Source organism: Leptopilina heterotoma, unplaced genomic scaffold (genome assembly GCF_015476425.1).
Source record: "Leptopilina heterotoma isolate Lh14 unplaced genomic scaffold, ASM1547642v1 Lhet_27, whole genome shotgun sequence".
NCBI lineage: Eukaryota > Metazoa > Arthropoda > Insecta > Hymenoptera > Figitidae > Leptopilina > Leptopilina heterotoma.
This window is the reverse complement of record NW_025110978.1, coordinates 2,787,149-2,803,631: the sequence shown is the minus strand read 5'-3', so window position 1 is coordinate 2,803,631 and position 16,483 is coordinate 2,787,149. Positions and strand designations below refer to the sequence as shown.

General features: G+C 25.7%; 1 protein-coding gene and 1 long non-coding RNA gene across 4 annotated transcripts in view; one reads left to right on the top strand and one right to left on the bottom strand.

Annotated features, from left to right (window-relative positions):
* Positions 1 to 16,483, top strand: part of LOC122503714 (meiotic recombination protein W68) — a 176,184-nt gene that overhangs the window by 37,484 nt on the left and 122,217 nt on the right. For all 3 annotated transcript variants that reach the window (XM_043614375.1, XM_043614373.1, XM_043614374.1), the window contains one exon: positions 2,086 to 2,123. In XM_043614375.1, the coding sequence (XP_043470310.1) occupies positions 2,092 to 2,123 (32 nt within the window). In that variant the 5' untranslated portion in view covers positions 2,086 to 2,091. The remainder of the gene's footprint in view (positions 1 to 2,085; positions 2,124 to 16,483) is intronic.
* LOC122503716 lies at positions 10,009 to 13,152 on the bottom strand. The gene is made up of 3 exons (XR_006301776.1): positions 13,037 to 13,152; positions 12,026 to 12,190; positions 10,009 to 11,102 (listed from the first exon to the last, which is right to left on the bottom strand). It is a non-coding gene; the product is annotated as an uncharacterized LOC122503716 (long non-coding RNA).

Sequence of the window (16,483 nt, the reverse complement as noted above, 5' to 3'; positions counted from 1 at the left end):
GTATATAGTAAAAGTTACTTATTTTTACCTTCCTTCGTGCAGAAATGAATTATAATTTACCGATTTCAATTTTTGTAACTTTTCAAAGTTACAAATTGAAACTAATTTGTAACAAATTCAGTACCAAAAATTTAAATAATTGGTAAATTAATTCAAGTCTATAGAAAAAAAAGTAGAGTAACTTTTACTACTAATTTCTACGCATTTCAGGAAATACATTGTGTCACGTTTAGTAGAGACCCGCCTCCAACCCCCAAAAACGTGACATCATTTATAAACGATCCCAAATTAATTAGTAGTTGTTTTGCTAAAATTTAACAAAATGACTAATCATTGATTAATTTTCAATCAAAGTTGGCGAAACTGGTTTTAAATTTGTCAGAATCAATAATTGACTTTTTGCTTTTCAGTCAAATTTACTGTAAATTTTAACCCTAAATTCGAATCCACCATCAGTTTTTTTTTACTACACATCAGGTTTTTCAGATAATTGCAATTTCATTCTTTTATTGCTTTAAACAATTATTACTGCGAATCAAACTATATTACTTAGAAAAAAGTCATAAACTCGTTTAAATGTTTTCGGTATTGTTCATTACGAATCCGATGTTTGTTTTTAAAAATTTAAAATGGCGGATTCAACATGGCGACTGAAGAAGATAAAAATCACTCGGATTTGCTTGAAACTTGTTTCTCGGGGGGTTTTTAGGGTCGCTGATTACGAATATGAAGTCATTTAATAAATGAATTATTAGTTTTTCACTAAGAATTAGTCAAAACGCTTAATAATTAGCATTTAATTAACGAATCGATCCTACAATTCAATAGTCAAATGTGACCAATTCAGATTTAGAGGATAGGAATATAGAAGAAAAGATAATAATACAATAGACAAACAATATAATAAAAAGATAACAATATAAATATATGTGTATATCTTTTCGTAATTAAGAACAAATTAAACGAAAATATTTAGATAGTCATTTTTTTTCTCTTTTAAAGTGTAGGCAATGGAGATTAAATTTCCCGGTCCCATAATTATATTATAAAGTTTGTTTTTTTATCGCATAATATTGCGCGTGTAAAGAAACTTTTGTACAAGAAAACCCTATCGCTGATGAATTAAAACTATTATAAAAGGCTTGTCAAACGGTAATCATCCCCTATTATGTAACGTCACCCCTAATGCATTCTCTGCCTCTGACTCGTGTGAACTCTGCGGAAAAGATAGGAAGATAGGTTTGGATATATAGTGGAAAATAATACCGGTAAATGGTAAACTGATCGGTCATGTCATGCCTTATTGGCCCGTCAAACCGCCCACATAGGTCATACGCGATTAGCGTACAGATTCCCATGAAAAAAAAGAGGAAATCTTTCTCAAATCTCTCACGATTTTTGCGCGAATTCAATAATATCCCAGAAGTTACTATTTTATTGTGATCAAAAACAGTCGAATCATTCTTTCTTTATTCTGAATTTGTACCACTGATGGAGAAGCATGTGATTTTTGAAAAACGTTTATTTCAAAAAATCAAATTTTGCTTGAATCAACTAAATAAATAGAAACAAATTTTTTTTCTTAGTGTAAATTACTTTTTTGAACTAATAACTAACATTTTCTAAATCCGGTTTCCGATTTGCTAAATTTTGTCTATGGTTCAATTTAGAGAATTAAAATTAATGGTACAAATAAGATTGATAATTTCTCAACATTCATTATTGTTATAAATTACATTATTAAAAATCACTTTAAATTATCATTATCGCAATTTATTATAAATTAAATTAAATTGTTACAAATTATTATAAATTATTATAAATTATATATCATACTCTAAATCTGAATCAGTGAAAATTTTACTGATTTCAATTCACAAATTCATCAGTGGAATTTAACTGAGAATCAGTAAAAACCACTGATTGTCAGTGAAATTTTTACTGATTCAGATTTAGAGTGTATCATGAATTATTATTGTTATGTATAATTGTAAAATTAATAAACTAAATTTTTTCTGAATTTAAATTCTCTAGAATAAAAATATTGACATAATGAATCTAAAGTTGTCCTTTTTTCCTTTGCAGAACACGATGGATGAACTTGCAGTAAGAAATTTCACTAGGTGAGTACTTTTACCTCTATCTCTTATCGAAATTACATGCGTGACCACGACGACCACCTGGTGGATGTGATCACGTGTCAAAAACTGGTGGTCACGTGTCTAACTTTACAATATTCCCCTAAGATTTAGGGCGATTTTATCTATAATGGCTTTTAACACTCATCCTTTAAAATGTTATCTTTTCAAATTGTATAATTTCATTAACCATTAACTTTCAATTTCGTTATGCTCCAAATAACAAAATTCGACAATATTCCATTATTAAATACCCATAAAAAAATAATTCTAATTCATTTACAAAGTTTGTTGATTTTTTCTATATTTAAAAAATACGCACACAGAACTTAAAAATAGAAATTTCAAAATTCTTTCTAAGGAAAAATTCATAAATAAAAATATGAAGAGATAAATTTGAAAAAAGCGCAAAAAGAAAAGAAACAATAAATCATTATCTCGCTGACGAGTGAAGTGCGCCACATATTCTATTGTCATTGGAACAAATGTATCTTCGTATGCCCAAATAAACCAATATTTAAGCGTTTCCCATGGATATGTATATAAGCGATTTCGTACAAGGACCTACTCCATTGACAGCATGGGGGTACGGGTGCGCGCATATACATACCCCCTGCAGTGTCGAGCAATACGCTACCAGTCTATATATGTATATAGAGAGCCCCATAAACATTTCATTCGCGTTATACACTCAGACTTCAAGTATGTCGTGTGAATACTGTCAGAGAGCACCTTGAGTGCCCCGCGAGCAATATCGAATCCCGATGAGTCTTCTCAACAAACTGTATACATGTATATATTCTTCATTCATTTTTATACATTTCTATTATATGCGCAGGCTTCGAATCCACACTACTATTGATATTCTTTTGAATATCAATTTATTTAGTAAAGAAATTAATTCTAAAACTAAAAAATATGGAGACCATAAAAATATTGCAAATTATGGTAAATTAAAAATTGAAAATCCGTTTATATTAATTGTCAAACTCTCCAAATTTCATTAAAAATAATTGTAGAATTAGGAACATCTTGAGATTCAATATGGAGGTGCTACTCTCCACCTGCGAACGCCAAGGTCACCGCTAGATGGCTGGATTCCTCGCCACCTAGTGGTGACCTGGGCGTTCTCAAGTGGAGAAATTAAACCGGCATTTTATCCCTCAAAAACATTTTTATAATTAAAAAAATGTCATTGTTTTGATACTATTTTTTATTTCTGAATTCAATCCGAGGCCTCTATGCGTTTTAAAAGCGAACCAACAGACAAATTTTTAGTCGCAAAAACTAGTAAATGATAATAGAAAAATTACTGTTCAGAATGGCCACTAAAATTTTAGAAATTAAATTCAAAGCATTTTTACGAGATTTTCAAGGTTTTGAGAAAAGTGTCAAGGTTTTTTAAATTAAGCTTTTACAAAAACTCGGGGGGTTTTTGATGGTACTGATTACCAATTTGACATCAGTTTTTAAAAATTAAAAATGGTGGACTCAATATAATAATTATTGAAATATGGATTATTGTTGTTATAAACTAATTTACATTTTTTAATTTATGAAATTAAAAAAATTTCAAACCCCAGAATGTGTTGATTATATTGCATCCGCCATTTAAAATTTTTAAAAACTGTTGTAAAATTTGTAATCAGCGACTCCGAAAATCCCTCGAAAAATTAGTTTTAAGCGAACCCTTAAGTAACTAAGTTTCAAGTTAATCGGGTTAATTTTTAATCCCATAGTCAGCCATTTTGGATCCGCCATTTTGAATTTTGACAAAATGTTTTTAGATTCGTAATCAATGATACCGAGAACTAGAAAACAAAAAATATTTAAACAAGGTTCTATATTATGGATATCTATTAATTTTCTTTTGGTAAAATTGTCCAAAAAATGTGTTTTTCAAACAAAAAAAGTCTGCGTTAATTGGAAAAATTTCTCTTCAAGTGTAACAATTTGAGTAAATTTTATGAATAAAAATAATAATAGATAATTTCTCAGATGGAAAATTCATAGCCAGCAAGGGTAATGCTTTAAGTGGCATTGAATCTTCCCACACCAATCAAAGATCACCCCTCACATGTTTTCTTCGACAACTCTCCACACAACTCCACCCTCAAAAAAAAGATCCCCTCCAAAAAAAGTTATCTACCCTTGCCATTCTATTCGACATGTACGTACTTCTAAAAGACCCTTAATTCCGTTCATTTGTACCACCGGTATTTGTATTATATTCCGAGTAAATAATGTTCCGGAACTAAACGAATCTTTGAGGACTCTTAATAGTTTGACTAAATAGAGTCAAAATTTAGTGTAAATTTACTAAGCGTATAAAATTAGGACTCTTCTTCTTCTTTAAGTGTAATATAAACTCTTAATCAAAATATATAGTTATTCTTAAAAGTCTACTACAAAATAAGATATTCTTCTTAGACCTTAGAACGAATGTCTTAATTTAGGATACTATTTTTTTAAAGTATTCTTGTTTATTAGATTATTTTTAATAAATTCCAAAATTAGAAAAAAATGCGTCTTTCTGGGTGTAATAGAAAAAAAGTTAATAAATAACAACAATATTATTTGTTTAAACAGTTGCTAAAATAGCGATTTGACATTTTATATTTATCCGTTACACTGTTAGAAATATGTATATGAATTTTCAATAACATGTAAGTGAAGTCCATATCAATACGTGTAATTGAATATTCAATAACATTGAGTTGAATATTCAATAGCAACTGTAATTGAAAATTCAATAACATGGAATTGAAATTTCAATAACAAGGAACTGAAAATACAATTACATGGAATTGAAAATTCAATAACACGAAGTTGAAAATTCAATAACATGGAACTGAAAATTCAATAACATGGAATTGAAATTTCAACAACATGAAATTGAAAATTCCATAACACGAAGTTGAAAATTGAATAACATTGCATTGAAAATTGAATAATATGGAATTGAAAATTCAATAACATGAAATTGAGAATTCAATAACATTGAATTGGTAATTCAGTAACATAGAATTGAAAATTCAGTAATATAGAATTGGAAATTCAATAATATAATAGAATTGAAAATTCAATAACATTTATATGAAAATTAAGTAACAGATAATTGAAAATTCAATAATATTAATATGAAAATTGAATAACGTAGAATTGAAAATGCAATAGCATTTAATTGGAAATTTAATAACATAGAGTTCAACATTCAATAATATTAATATGAAAATTAAATAACCAGATTTGAAAATTTATTAAAGTTTAACTAAACAATTAATACTTAATTGAAAGTTCAGGTAGAAATAATTTAAAACTAAAATGCATATATAACTTATAATGTATATCGTTTATTATTGCATTTTAACTACATTTGAACTACACCCTAAACTTATTTGTAAAATTGTTCAGTTCATCGCCTAATTTTTTGACTGACATCTCAAAGTTTGTTAATCTTCTTTTAGCTCCAGCAGCTCTTTTGTCTCCTTCTTCCTTTGGATTTATTTTTAGCATGAATCTGAAACGAAATTTTAAAAAATAATTTAATTATTTCAAAAAAGTTTAATTAAAATTGTATTTAAAACAATTAATTTATGTCGAACAATTTTATTAATTTCTTGAAAATAATTATTCAATCATTCCAAAAAATATGAAAAGAACTTTTTTTTAAATAATTTGACTTTCTCGAGGTATTGAAATTAAGTTTTTAAGAATCATTACATTTTTTGAGCAATTCCTGTAAAATTGTATTAAAAATAATTGAAATCCTTCGATGAATTGTATTATTTTAACGAAAATAATTGAACAGTTGCTAGGAATTTTATTATAATTCCCAAAAATAATTGAATTACAGAGAAGAATTTTATTATTTTTGAAAATAATTGAATTATTGCGGAGAAGTTTATTAAAATGTTTAAAAAGAATTGAATTTTTGTGAAAATTTTTATTATTTTTGAAAATAATTGAATTCTTCAGAAGAATTTTATGAACATTGTTTTAAATAATTAATTTTTTCGAAATATAATAAATATAATGAAAATTTTATTAGCTTAAATAATTGAATTCTTGTGGAAAACTTTATTTGTGAAAATAACTGAATTTTTCGATTATTAATTTAAAATAGTAATAAAAATAATTTAAATTCTTTGATGAGTTTTATAATTAATGAAAATAATTTTATTATTAGTGTTCGTAATTGAATTATTGTAAAAAGTAAATTGCATAAAACTTTGGTAAATAATTAATTTTTTCGAAACTTTCTTGAAAATTAGCGAATTAAAAAAAGTAGTGAAAATTCTCTAAAAATAATATTATTTATATTCTTTGTTCAGAAATTTGAATATGTAATAATTTTTTCACCTTCTCTATTCTTCAGAATAATTAAAATTTTCGTAATGAAGAAATCAAATTTTAAATTAGTATCAAAATTCGTTAAAGTTTTTTTTATATACTTTAAAGTTTAAAAATGTAATATAAATTGAAAATTCAATTCTAATTAATTTTTCAGTTATGTGTCATAAGTATTTCTTTAAAAATTACTTAAATTGAAATGACTTGAAATTGTTGACAACAGTGCAACACAAAATTCCTGCGCGCGGATAATTTGTCTGGTAGACAAATAATTATAAGTGATTTCGTTTAATTGCAATTAGTTTTTAAGTTTAATCCCAATATGGAGAAAATATCTACTGCTTTGATTCAAAAATATTATTTGTTTGAATAATTATATTTAATTCAAACCTATTTTCAGTTTTGAATTAAATAAAAGTTACGTTTAAAAATGTTATGTTTCATTCAAAGTTGAAAGTTGATTATAAATAATTTAAAATCAACCATAACTTATGTTTGAATTAAATATATTATTTCTTTAAATTAACCAAAAAAAATATTTTTCAATCAAACTTACATATGTTTGTCTGTATGGCAAAGATTTTTTAAGTTTCATTTAAACAAAATATGATTGAATTAAATAAATCGTCTTCTGAGTTAACCTACAAATATATCTCCATCTCTGGTGTCAATTAGAAAAATTATTTTGTTCTTAGACATTTATAATTTGTTTTTCTTTCATAGTTCTTAATTATATAACATTAACATAACAAATTTAAAATAAAATCATTAATGGCCACCTCACCCAATAATACATGACAAAAGAAAACATCAAAATATTAAATAAATAAAATAATTTTTTCATTAATTTTTTGTTTATATCGAAGCGTGGGTTATGCACTAATCAATAAAACTTCAAATTAAAAAAACCGTCAAAAATGACTAAACACCATTTAATTGATTAAAATTTTATAGAATTTTGAATATTAATTACCTTTTTGAAATCCTTTAAAATAATCCAAAAATATTATCTGCTTTTAAATCCAGCACTTCACAATATTTTCACTTAAAAATTGTTTCATCAAACGCAGATTTGGTATTTCTCCAGCAAATGCTCAAGAGCAACTGACGCTTCAAAAGATTCGGGGAAAAAATTTGTCAGAAAATATATTCACTTTTCGAATATTTTTACTATATTCTACAATTTGAGAAATTTGACAAACTTTCGGTTCCAATAAATCCATACGAAAAAAAACGGTTCGTGAAAAAGTCATAAAACAGGCTCTTTGCAATAAGAACCCCTCACGAACGGTCATCCTAAGACAAACCAGATGTGGCAAACCTTTGAAAAAGAAAAAAAACTTCCAACATTTTCATCTTTTGTTACAAAATCTTTTTTAGAAAGCAAACATATTTTCGGAAAAATTTCGTAAATATTTTACAATATTCAATTATTTATAGCAATACCTATTAATAATAATTATAAGAAACCGTTATTTGTAAGAATTATTTCTACTTCTAAAAAAAAGATTAAAAAATAATTTTTGTATACTTAAAATATATACTGAAATTTTCAACAAGAAATTTGAATTTTTTATTTTTAGTAAGAGTTTTAAATTTTCAACAACAAAGTAATGACTTTTTAATAATATTGAATTTTTAATAACAGTATTGATTTTTCAATAAGAGTAATGAATTTTCAATAATAGTATTGAATTTTCAACAGCAGTAATGAATATTGAATAACATTATTCAATTTTCAATAACAGTAATGACATTTCAATAATATTGAATTTTCAATAACAGTAATGAATTTCGAATAACAGTATTGAATTTTCAATAATAGTAATGAATTTTCAATACCAGTATTGAATTTTCAATACCAGTATTGAATTTTCAATAACAGTATTGAATTTTCAATAACAGTAACGAATTTTCAATAACAGTATTGAATTTTCAATAACTGTGAATGTATTTTTCAATTACAAACTAATGGATTTTCATTTTTTCAATAACAGTAATGAATTTTCAATAACTGCGTCTGTTTTTTCAATTACGAACCAATGAATATTCACTTCAAGTTCTTTAATTTTCAATACAAACTGAATTGAATTCAAATTCAATAACTAATGTAATTGAAAAGTTGTTGAATTTTCAATTCTTTTCTAACAGTGTATAAGTGGGTCGAAAAATGGCAAAATTCGAAAAAACTGCATCTTTTTAGGGACAATAGGAAAAAAGTTAATAAATAACAACAAATTTAAATTTAAACAATTGTTAAAATAGTGATTTGACATTTAAGATTTATTGGTTATCATAAGTATAGGTCCGAAAGTTGCAAAATTAGAAAAAAACTGCATCTTTCTAGGTGCAATGGAAAAAAAACTAATAAATAACAACAATTAATTGTTTAAACAATGTTAAATAATAACTATAGCAAATTTAATTTAATATTTCATTTTACTTATTTTTTTCTCTATTTTGTTTTTGGAATTGTTATAAATTAGCAATAATAAATTGTTTAAATAAATGAAAAATTTATCGGAACATTAATAAATTAGATTACTAGGCAACATAAAACAATTATAGAAAAAAATTTTCATGATTTCAAGGTTTTTTTAATATACAAATAGAAAATCACTACAGGGTAAAAAATACACTACCTTACGCTCGGTGTTACAAATTCAACCTTACGCTCACCGGGTTAGAAAAACTGTTAGTAAACATTTTCACTAACATACAATACAAATAACATAAATACAAATACTGTTGGATTAATATGCTATTAATTAAGCGTTGCAAATTTCCATGGAACTCTACGCAAGTTTCCGTGGATATTCCATGGAAATTCTGCAAGTTTTTTATTTTAATATTACTTTAACATTTCTATTATGAATAGTGTCTAATAATAAGCTTTGTTGCAATTTTTGATGTGGGGACCATCGTCGTTTTTCAAGACATAAAATTTTTTCTGAATCGGAAATAAATTCTAAAAAAGTTCTGTGTACCTCCGTGTTTCAAAAAAGCTCCAAATTGATGAAGAAAAGCGCAAATTTGATATTTGACTCAAAAAATTGTAAAAAAATTGTCAAGACCATCTTTGTTTTTCAAGATACAAATTTTTTCTTAATCGGAAATAAATTCTTAAAAAGATATGAGTACATTTGTGTTTCGGAAAAAGCTCTTATTTAATAGAAAAATCTCCAATTTGATAAAGAAAAGCTCAAATTTGATATTCTACTCCAAAAAAAATTGTCAAGACAATTGGGTTTATAATAACCCATTCATATATAATTTCCATATTATGTAATATCCATATATAATTGCATTCGCATATAATAATAATTTATAATAACGAAAGCACGTGCTATTGATTCAAAAACATATTCCATCGTCTAAAATATACATCCATACAAACTGTAAATACTATTTATATATTTAATATGTTATTTAAAATAATTGCAGGACTTATTTCAAACTAATTCATATTTTTTTTAGTAAAATTGTATCAACCCTACTTCGCAACCACTTCAAATAATTCGCTAGACAACATTATGTTTCTAGTTGTAAATTATGAATAATTCTATTTTAATATCCAACTCAATTCCATTCAGAAATTATTCCTTAAAAAAAAATTGAAAATATCATTGGTGCTATTGAATCAATAGTTTTTTTTCTCACTGTAGTTAATATTTTTACTAACGTAAATTAGAGGTTCAACTTCCACTTAATTCAGTTTTAGAGAGTTTTTTCTTTCTTTTGCGGTTTTAATGGCCTCTGCTTCCAAAAATGTGACAAACATGAAACAGCCAATACAACAGTTTTAGAAAGTTAATATAAACATTATTCTTTGATTTTGTTTGCAACATTTAGTCGATTAATGACAAGACAATGCAATCTAGCTGACCAGAACATTATTATACAGATTAATAGGAGATTATTTCGGGAGTGTATCAAAGCCTGTTTATCTAACGGGTGTCATAAACACACCCCTCGTGACCTCACGATGTCTATTGTTTCGGTGAAACGTACAAAGCCACAAAGCAGTTTCTCTGCATTGTGTGTGTGCACTAGACACCTATAAATGCGCATTCACACATACACACTTATCCAGAAATCATAGGAAGTTAAGCTAGTCGGTGGTACAGGATGGCTTCAGAGTTTGGTCCTAAGATGTTTATCTTGTGGCGATGCGATGTGTGTGTGTGAGAGAGAGAGATAAATAGAGAGAAGTTAGCGTTCCAATGCAGTGACGTGTTTACGTTTTACGGACATTGTAAGTCTGTAAGTCCACCTTTTATTTGAGAGATATTAATATTTTATCTTCTTAAGCCACCTATAAAATTTTAGAATTTAACTGACTTTAATTGAACCAGTTAAAAAAAAGTCTGTCCTTTGTAAATGTACACTCAAGCATTAAAGCGACGTTTCCACCCTCTCTAATTCGTTTAGTTCTGGCGTGATACTACTGCAGTTTCAGTCTATATTTTTAGATGTATCACTTTTTAGATTGTCATCTTTTTCTTTCTTTTCTCTGTCTTTTTATATGTTAAATGTTTTTCATTTTTATTCTTCTTCATTAGCTGGAAATTCCTCCTGTCTAATTGATGTAATGAGTTGAAATTAGAATGCCTGGAATTGAGAAAAATTTTATTATTATTGTAGGTAAAAAATAAGTCGGATAATTTTCTAGTGACCTTTCTTCACTTTTTATTTAGGGTTATGTTGTTGTTTTTACTTTAATTAAAAGTTTGTGTCTAAGTTAAAGTCTTCATTATAGATCAAAAATAATGAATTAAAATTATTTTAATTTTAATTCATTCTTTTTGATCTAATGAAGACTTTAACATCAGTAGTTTATATTGAGAGTTAATCTCCTTTGTGCATTTTTATTCATAAAATTACAAACATCACCTAAAATTTTTTGCTTCTTAGGTATACCTTTCTTCAGAACATTTTATTTTTATTTTTATATATTTTTATATATTTTTATATATTTATTTTTATTTTTATTAATGATTAAAATAAAGATACAAGACGATATAAATAATAAAATATAATTTCTCTAATCGGATTTAGTTAAAAATAACAAACTGTCAGTAAAATCAGAGTTAAAAATCAATCGGATTTGCCTGAAACATGTTACTTGGGGTTTTTGCAGGGTTTCTGGTTATGAATATAATTTTAATATTTAAAAATAACCCTAAAAACCCACGAATAATAAATTTCACAATTAAGCAAATCCGGTTAATTTTTTCAATTTTATCATCCGCCATATTGAATCCGCCATTTAAAAATTTGATGTGCCATGAAAAATCTATCAATGAATTGGAATTCAGCGTTAAAAAAAACACGGTAAAAAGCGTTTGTCTTTTTTGGGCCAAAAGTTGAACCGAATGTTTAAACCTGTGCGTTATTATTAAAAAATAACAGTTTATTAGTAAATAAATAACTAAGGAAATGTAGTTTTTTTGAGTGTAAGAATTTTCCTCGACTTTAAAATAGAATTTCTTTTTCTAAGTATAATTTTTAAGGAAATTTGTTATTTAAAATACCTTCTTTGACAAATTACTGTCATCTTATTGTTTGGGATTTTTTTTGTATTCTTGAGTTCGAATTTTCTTCTTCATAGTGGGACATTCCGGGAAACCAACACTTCCAATAAGTTCCTCCCAGTGCTTGTATTTTCTTGACAGTCATGTTCCGTGGATAGCACAAAACTGTGAAGAAACAAGATTCTCTTTTTTCAATGTTATACATATACACATTACTGTCATTGAAGTTGTTGAAAATTGTTTCTTGGAACAATTAAAAACTTTACTATTGTAGAATTTTATTATCATTTTAGTATTTTTTAATAATATTGAAGAAACAAAATTCTGTAGAAATTTACAATTTACAAGTTACATAATGTTAATTTATACAAGAATTATTTTAAATTATTGTACGAATTCGTTCGTTTTTTATTTATTTAAATTTATTTCAGTTATTTAGTTAATAACTTTACACCTAGAAAAAAGACATCATTTAAATCAGAGCCAACTAAACTTAGAATTTAAAACAAATAAATAATTTTGTATAGACTCTGAGATAAATTTACTTTTATTTAACTCAAATAAATAACGGTTGATTCAAATAAATTTTTTCTCTGGGTGTATGAATATACTAATTAATAGTATTATAAGTGTGATAAATTATAATACTGCAAATGCAATAATTAACGATATTATAAATCTAATATTTAATAATTATAATGAACGTAATAATTAATAATGTTATAAAATAGTGTTACTTTATAGTGTCTTAAATATAATAATTAAAAATGTTGTTAATTCTTATTTATATTATTAAATAAAATTAATAATAAGTAATAACTGTCATAAAAGCTGTGTATTCTACTGAAGAAAGAATTGTTCGAATATAAATTTTGTTCATACTTTGTGTCATGCGTAAATGTTAAGGATTCTAAATAATAAGTGCTCTTAAAATCTTTGATCTCGAAAGTTTATTTTTAAATATTTGCTAAAAAGTGTTTTGGAAAAGTATTTCTAATTTGCGTTACTTACTTTGGGCATCGTTTCTTGTGGGAAATATTAATTTTCTCTGCTCTTGACTCCAAACATAGAAAAGAAAACAAATGAATGAAATTATTTTTGAAAAGTTCATATTTTTTTATTTGATAGATTAAATTTCATAAGTAAATTTTATATGGATAATTTAATATGAAGTGAATAAAGAGTAAGGAAAAAATAGTGAATAAAGAATAAATAAATAAAAAAATAAATTTTTTAAGAAAGGAATTTAATAATTTTTTTCTCATCTAATAAATATAAAATATTGTTTCAAGATTAAAGCACTTATTAACACTTTGCAGTCAGTCGTATTACTAAATATTTTTGCTCGAAACAACTGCTTTAGAATAACATTCTTTGTAGCATAATATTGTTCGCAAACAGGTTGTTAACTTTATGGTAAACAATCTCATAATTTTATGAGTATTGACAACCCACTTATTAAACAGAGACTTATTCGTCGTCCACTACTATTCACGTTAGTTGTTTTCTTTTTTAGCCTCGACCTGTGATTGATTTATCTAGTCAGACAGTTATAAGTATATAGTCATGCAGAAAATTCAAAGAGTCTACGAAGTGATTTTCAAACGGGAAAATTATTTTTTTCCCCGCAATTTATTCACTTTGAACTTTAATCTGTTTTTTATTTACTTGAGAATACATACGTAGCAAAGAAAAATAACTAATTTATAAAATTTGCCTTTCTTTGGCTAATAATTCTCTAAAATTGAAAATTAAGATTCGGTTGTAATTTATATATTCTATTTTAATTAACATTTTTTTTGTGAATTTACGAAAATTTAGTGCCGTGTAGAGGAAATGGGGAACGAGATGATCACCTGGGGCAAGATGATCCTTTTAAATTTTGGAGAGCCTATTAGCGTAATCTTTTAGGCAAATGCGGTAATACGTTGTCAATGACATACCTATGAATCAGTCAAACTGTCATGACAACACGCGTCATTAAAAAAATTCTACTGTAAAAAATAAAAATTTCATACTTTTGATCTAAGGAAAGCTTAACTTTGTACTTAGATAACTTTTGTTGTAGCAGCTGAAATTCCATTTTTCTTGTACTCACAGCTTCAGTATATCTTCAATTAAGTGTTCTGATTGGTATTATGGAATAACAGAGCTCGTAGGTTAAGTTACGAACAAATTACAAAATAATGGCATTTGGGGCAAGATGATCCCTCAATGGGTGTAATAAAAAATTCAATTTTTCTCTCTTCTTATATGTTTTTATTATCAAAACTAACTTATTTAAAACAAAAAGTTGAAATCTACATCTATTTTTATTAATTTTCTTGTTGTAGACAATGCCTCGTAATTATAAAATCGAAAAATGAATCTTAGTGAGTGTTCAAAGGCATTTATAACCTAAATAAAGCATATTTAATATTAATATATGTTATTTCTTCAATTTAGTCTCCTTTTCCAATAATTGGGGTAAGATAAACCTACGGATCATCTTGCCCATGCCAGGGGGATCATCTTGGACACCCCGCGGTGTCCAAGATGATCCTTTTGTAAGGTTTTAGAAAAATTAAATTTACTTGTAAAATACTAATTAGCTGTATACATTTCTAATCAGAAAAGTTAGATGGATTAATTATCTACTAGTTCGTACAAAACAAACTCAAAAATGCTGATTTTTCTTTGAATAATGGTCATTCTCCCTTAGGGGGATCATCTCGTACACCTTTCCCCTACTTTTTTACTTTTTTTCCTATTTTTTTTATTCATATCAAGATCATTTTTATTATTCTAAGTAAATAAATTGAACATTCATGACAGAGACTACACATATGAAATTGTATAATTAGGATGGCGCTTCTGAAATGCATTGTTTGCCATATGTTGAAAAATTGAAAACCCCTAAATAAAAAGTTTTGTGAATCCACTCGGCGTGGAGAATATATTCACGAGAGCCCGCTTTAATTTGTTTAACTGCCGTGTCGAAACTGTATCGAAGGACACTTTGTTATGTTTAAAGGGGCCTAAAATTATGAGCTTCGTTCTTCTTCCTCATTGTCGGTGCCACTTTTTGATCACCCTTTCGCAGACCACTTTTAAATGACACTCGAGAAGAAAAAGAAAACAATGAAGACTGCTGCTCAATCTTTTCAACAACGACAATAAAGAAAAATCCTTTCTTCCTCTCAAGGAGATTTTTATTATTTTTTCAAGGCGCTAACTACTCGGATTGCTCTCTTAGAAAAAATAATTCTTTTATTTTAGAAGAAATTTATACTTAAAAACAAGCTTTGTACTCATTTAGTAAAGCGGACTATTTACTACTTTTTTTTTTAACCATTTGCTACTATTTGGATACATTTTTTAGATTTTTGACACTAAGAGCAACTATTTTATATGATTGAGAATTTGCATTAGTTTAAATTCGCGAAAAGTTAGAATAAAAAAATTATTCTCAAAAATTAAAATTTTAAATAAAATTCTTAGAAGCAATTAAAAAAAATTAAATAAAATTCTTTCAAACGATTCAATTATTTTCAATATATCCAATATTTTAATAAAAAATTTTCTAAAAGAATTCAATTATTTAAAAAGATTTTTATAAAATTCTTCGCTAGGGTTCAATTAATTTTAAAAATTTAATAAATTATGAAATATTAATTAACTATAATTAGGTAATAATAAAATAACAATAAAATTGAATTATTTTAAAAAAATGTTTAAAATTTGTTGCAAATATTCAATTATTTTCATGAGTAATAAAAATCACCGCAAGATTTCAATTATTTTCTATACAATTTTAAATGACTTCCTCGAAAAATGCAATTATTCTAAAAATTTTTATTAAAATTGTACACAATAATTCAATTATTATTTTAAAAAATGTTGATATTTAATTTTTTTTTTTTAGAATTTAGTAGGTAATTATTTTCAATACATTTTTAATCAAATTTCTTGAAAGAATTTAAATATTTTCAAAAATTTTAATGAAATTGTTCTTTGTAACAATTCAATTATTTTCAAAAAATTTTCATAAAACTCTTCGTAAAGATTTAAATAATTTCAAAAATTTGTCAAACATCAATTATTTTCAATACGTATTATTTCAATAAAATATTTCAAAAGAAATCAATTATTTCCAAAAAAAAATTGTAATAAAATTTGTAGCAAGAATTAAATGACATATTTTGATAACTTATATACAACTCTTCAAAAAAATTCAATTATTTTCAATACAATTTGAATAAAATTTCTTTTTGAGATTTAATTATTTTTAAAAAGTTTTAAAAAATTTGTTGATAGAATTCATTTATTTATCAAAATTCCGATAAATTCTTAAGAAGAATTCAATTATTTTTAGTACAATTTTAATTAAATTGCTTGTACGAACTTAAATTTTTTTCGAAACAATTAAATTAGTAGGTATATTTAGAATTTTTATTTTTTTTTATTATTTTTATCTAT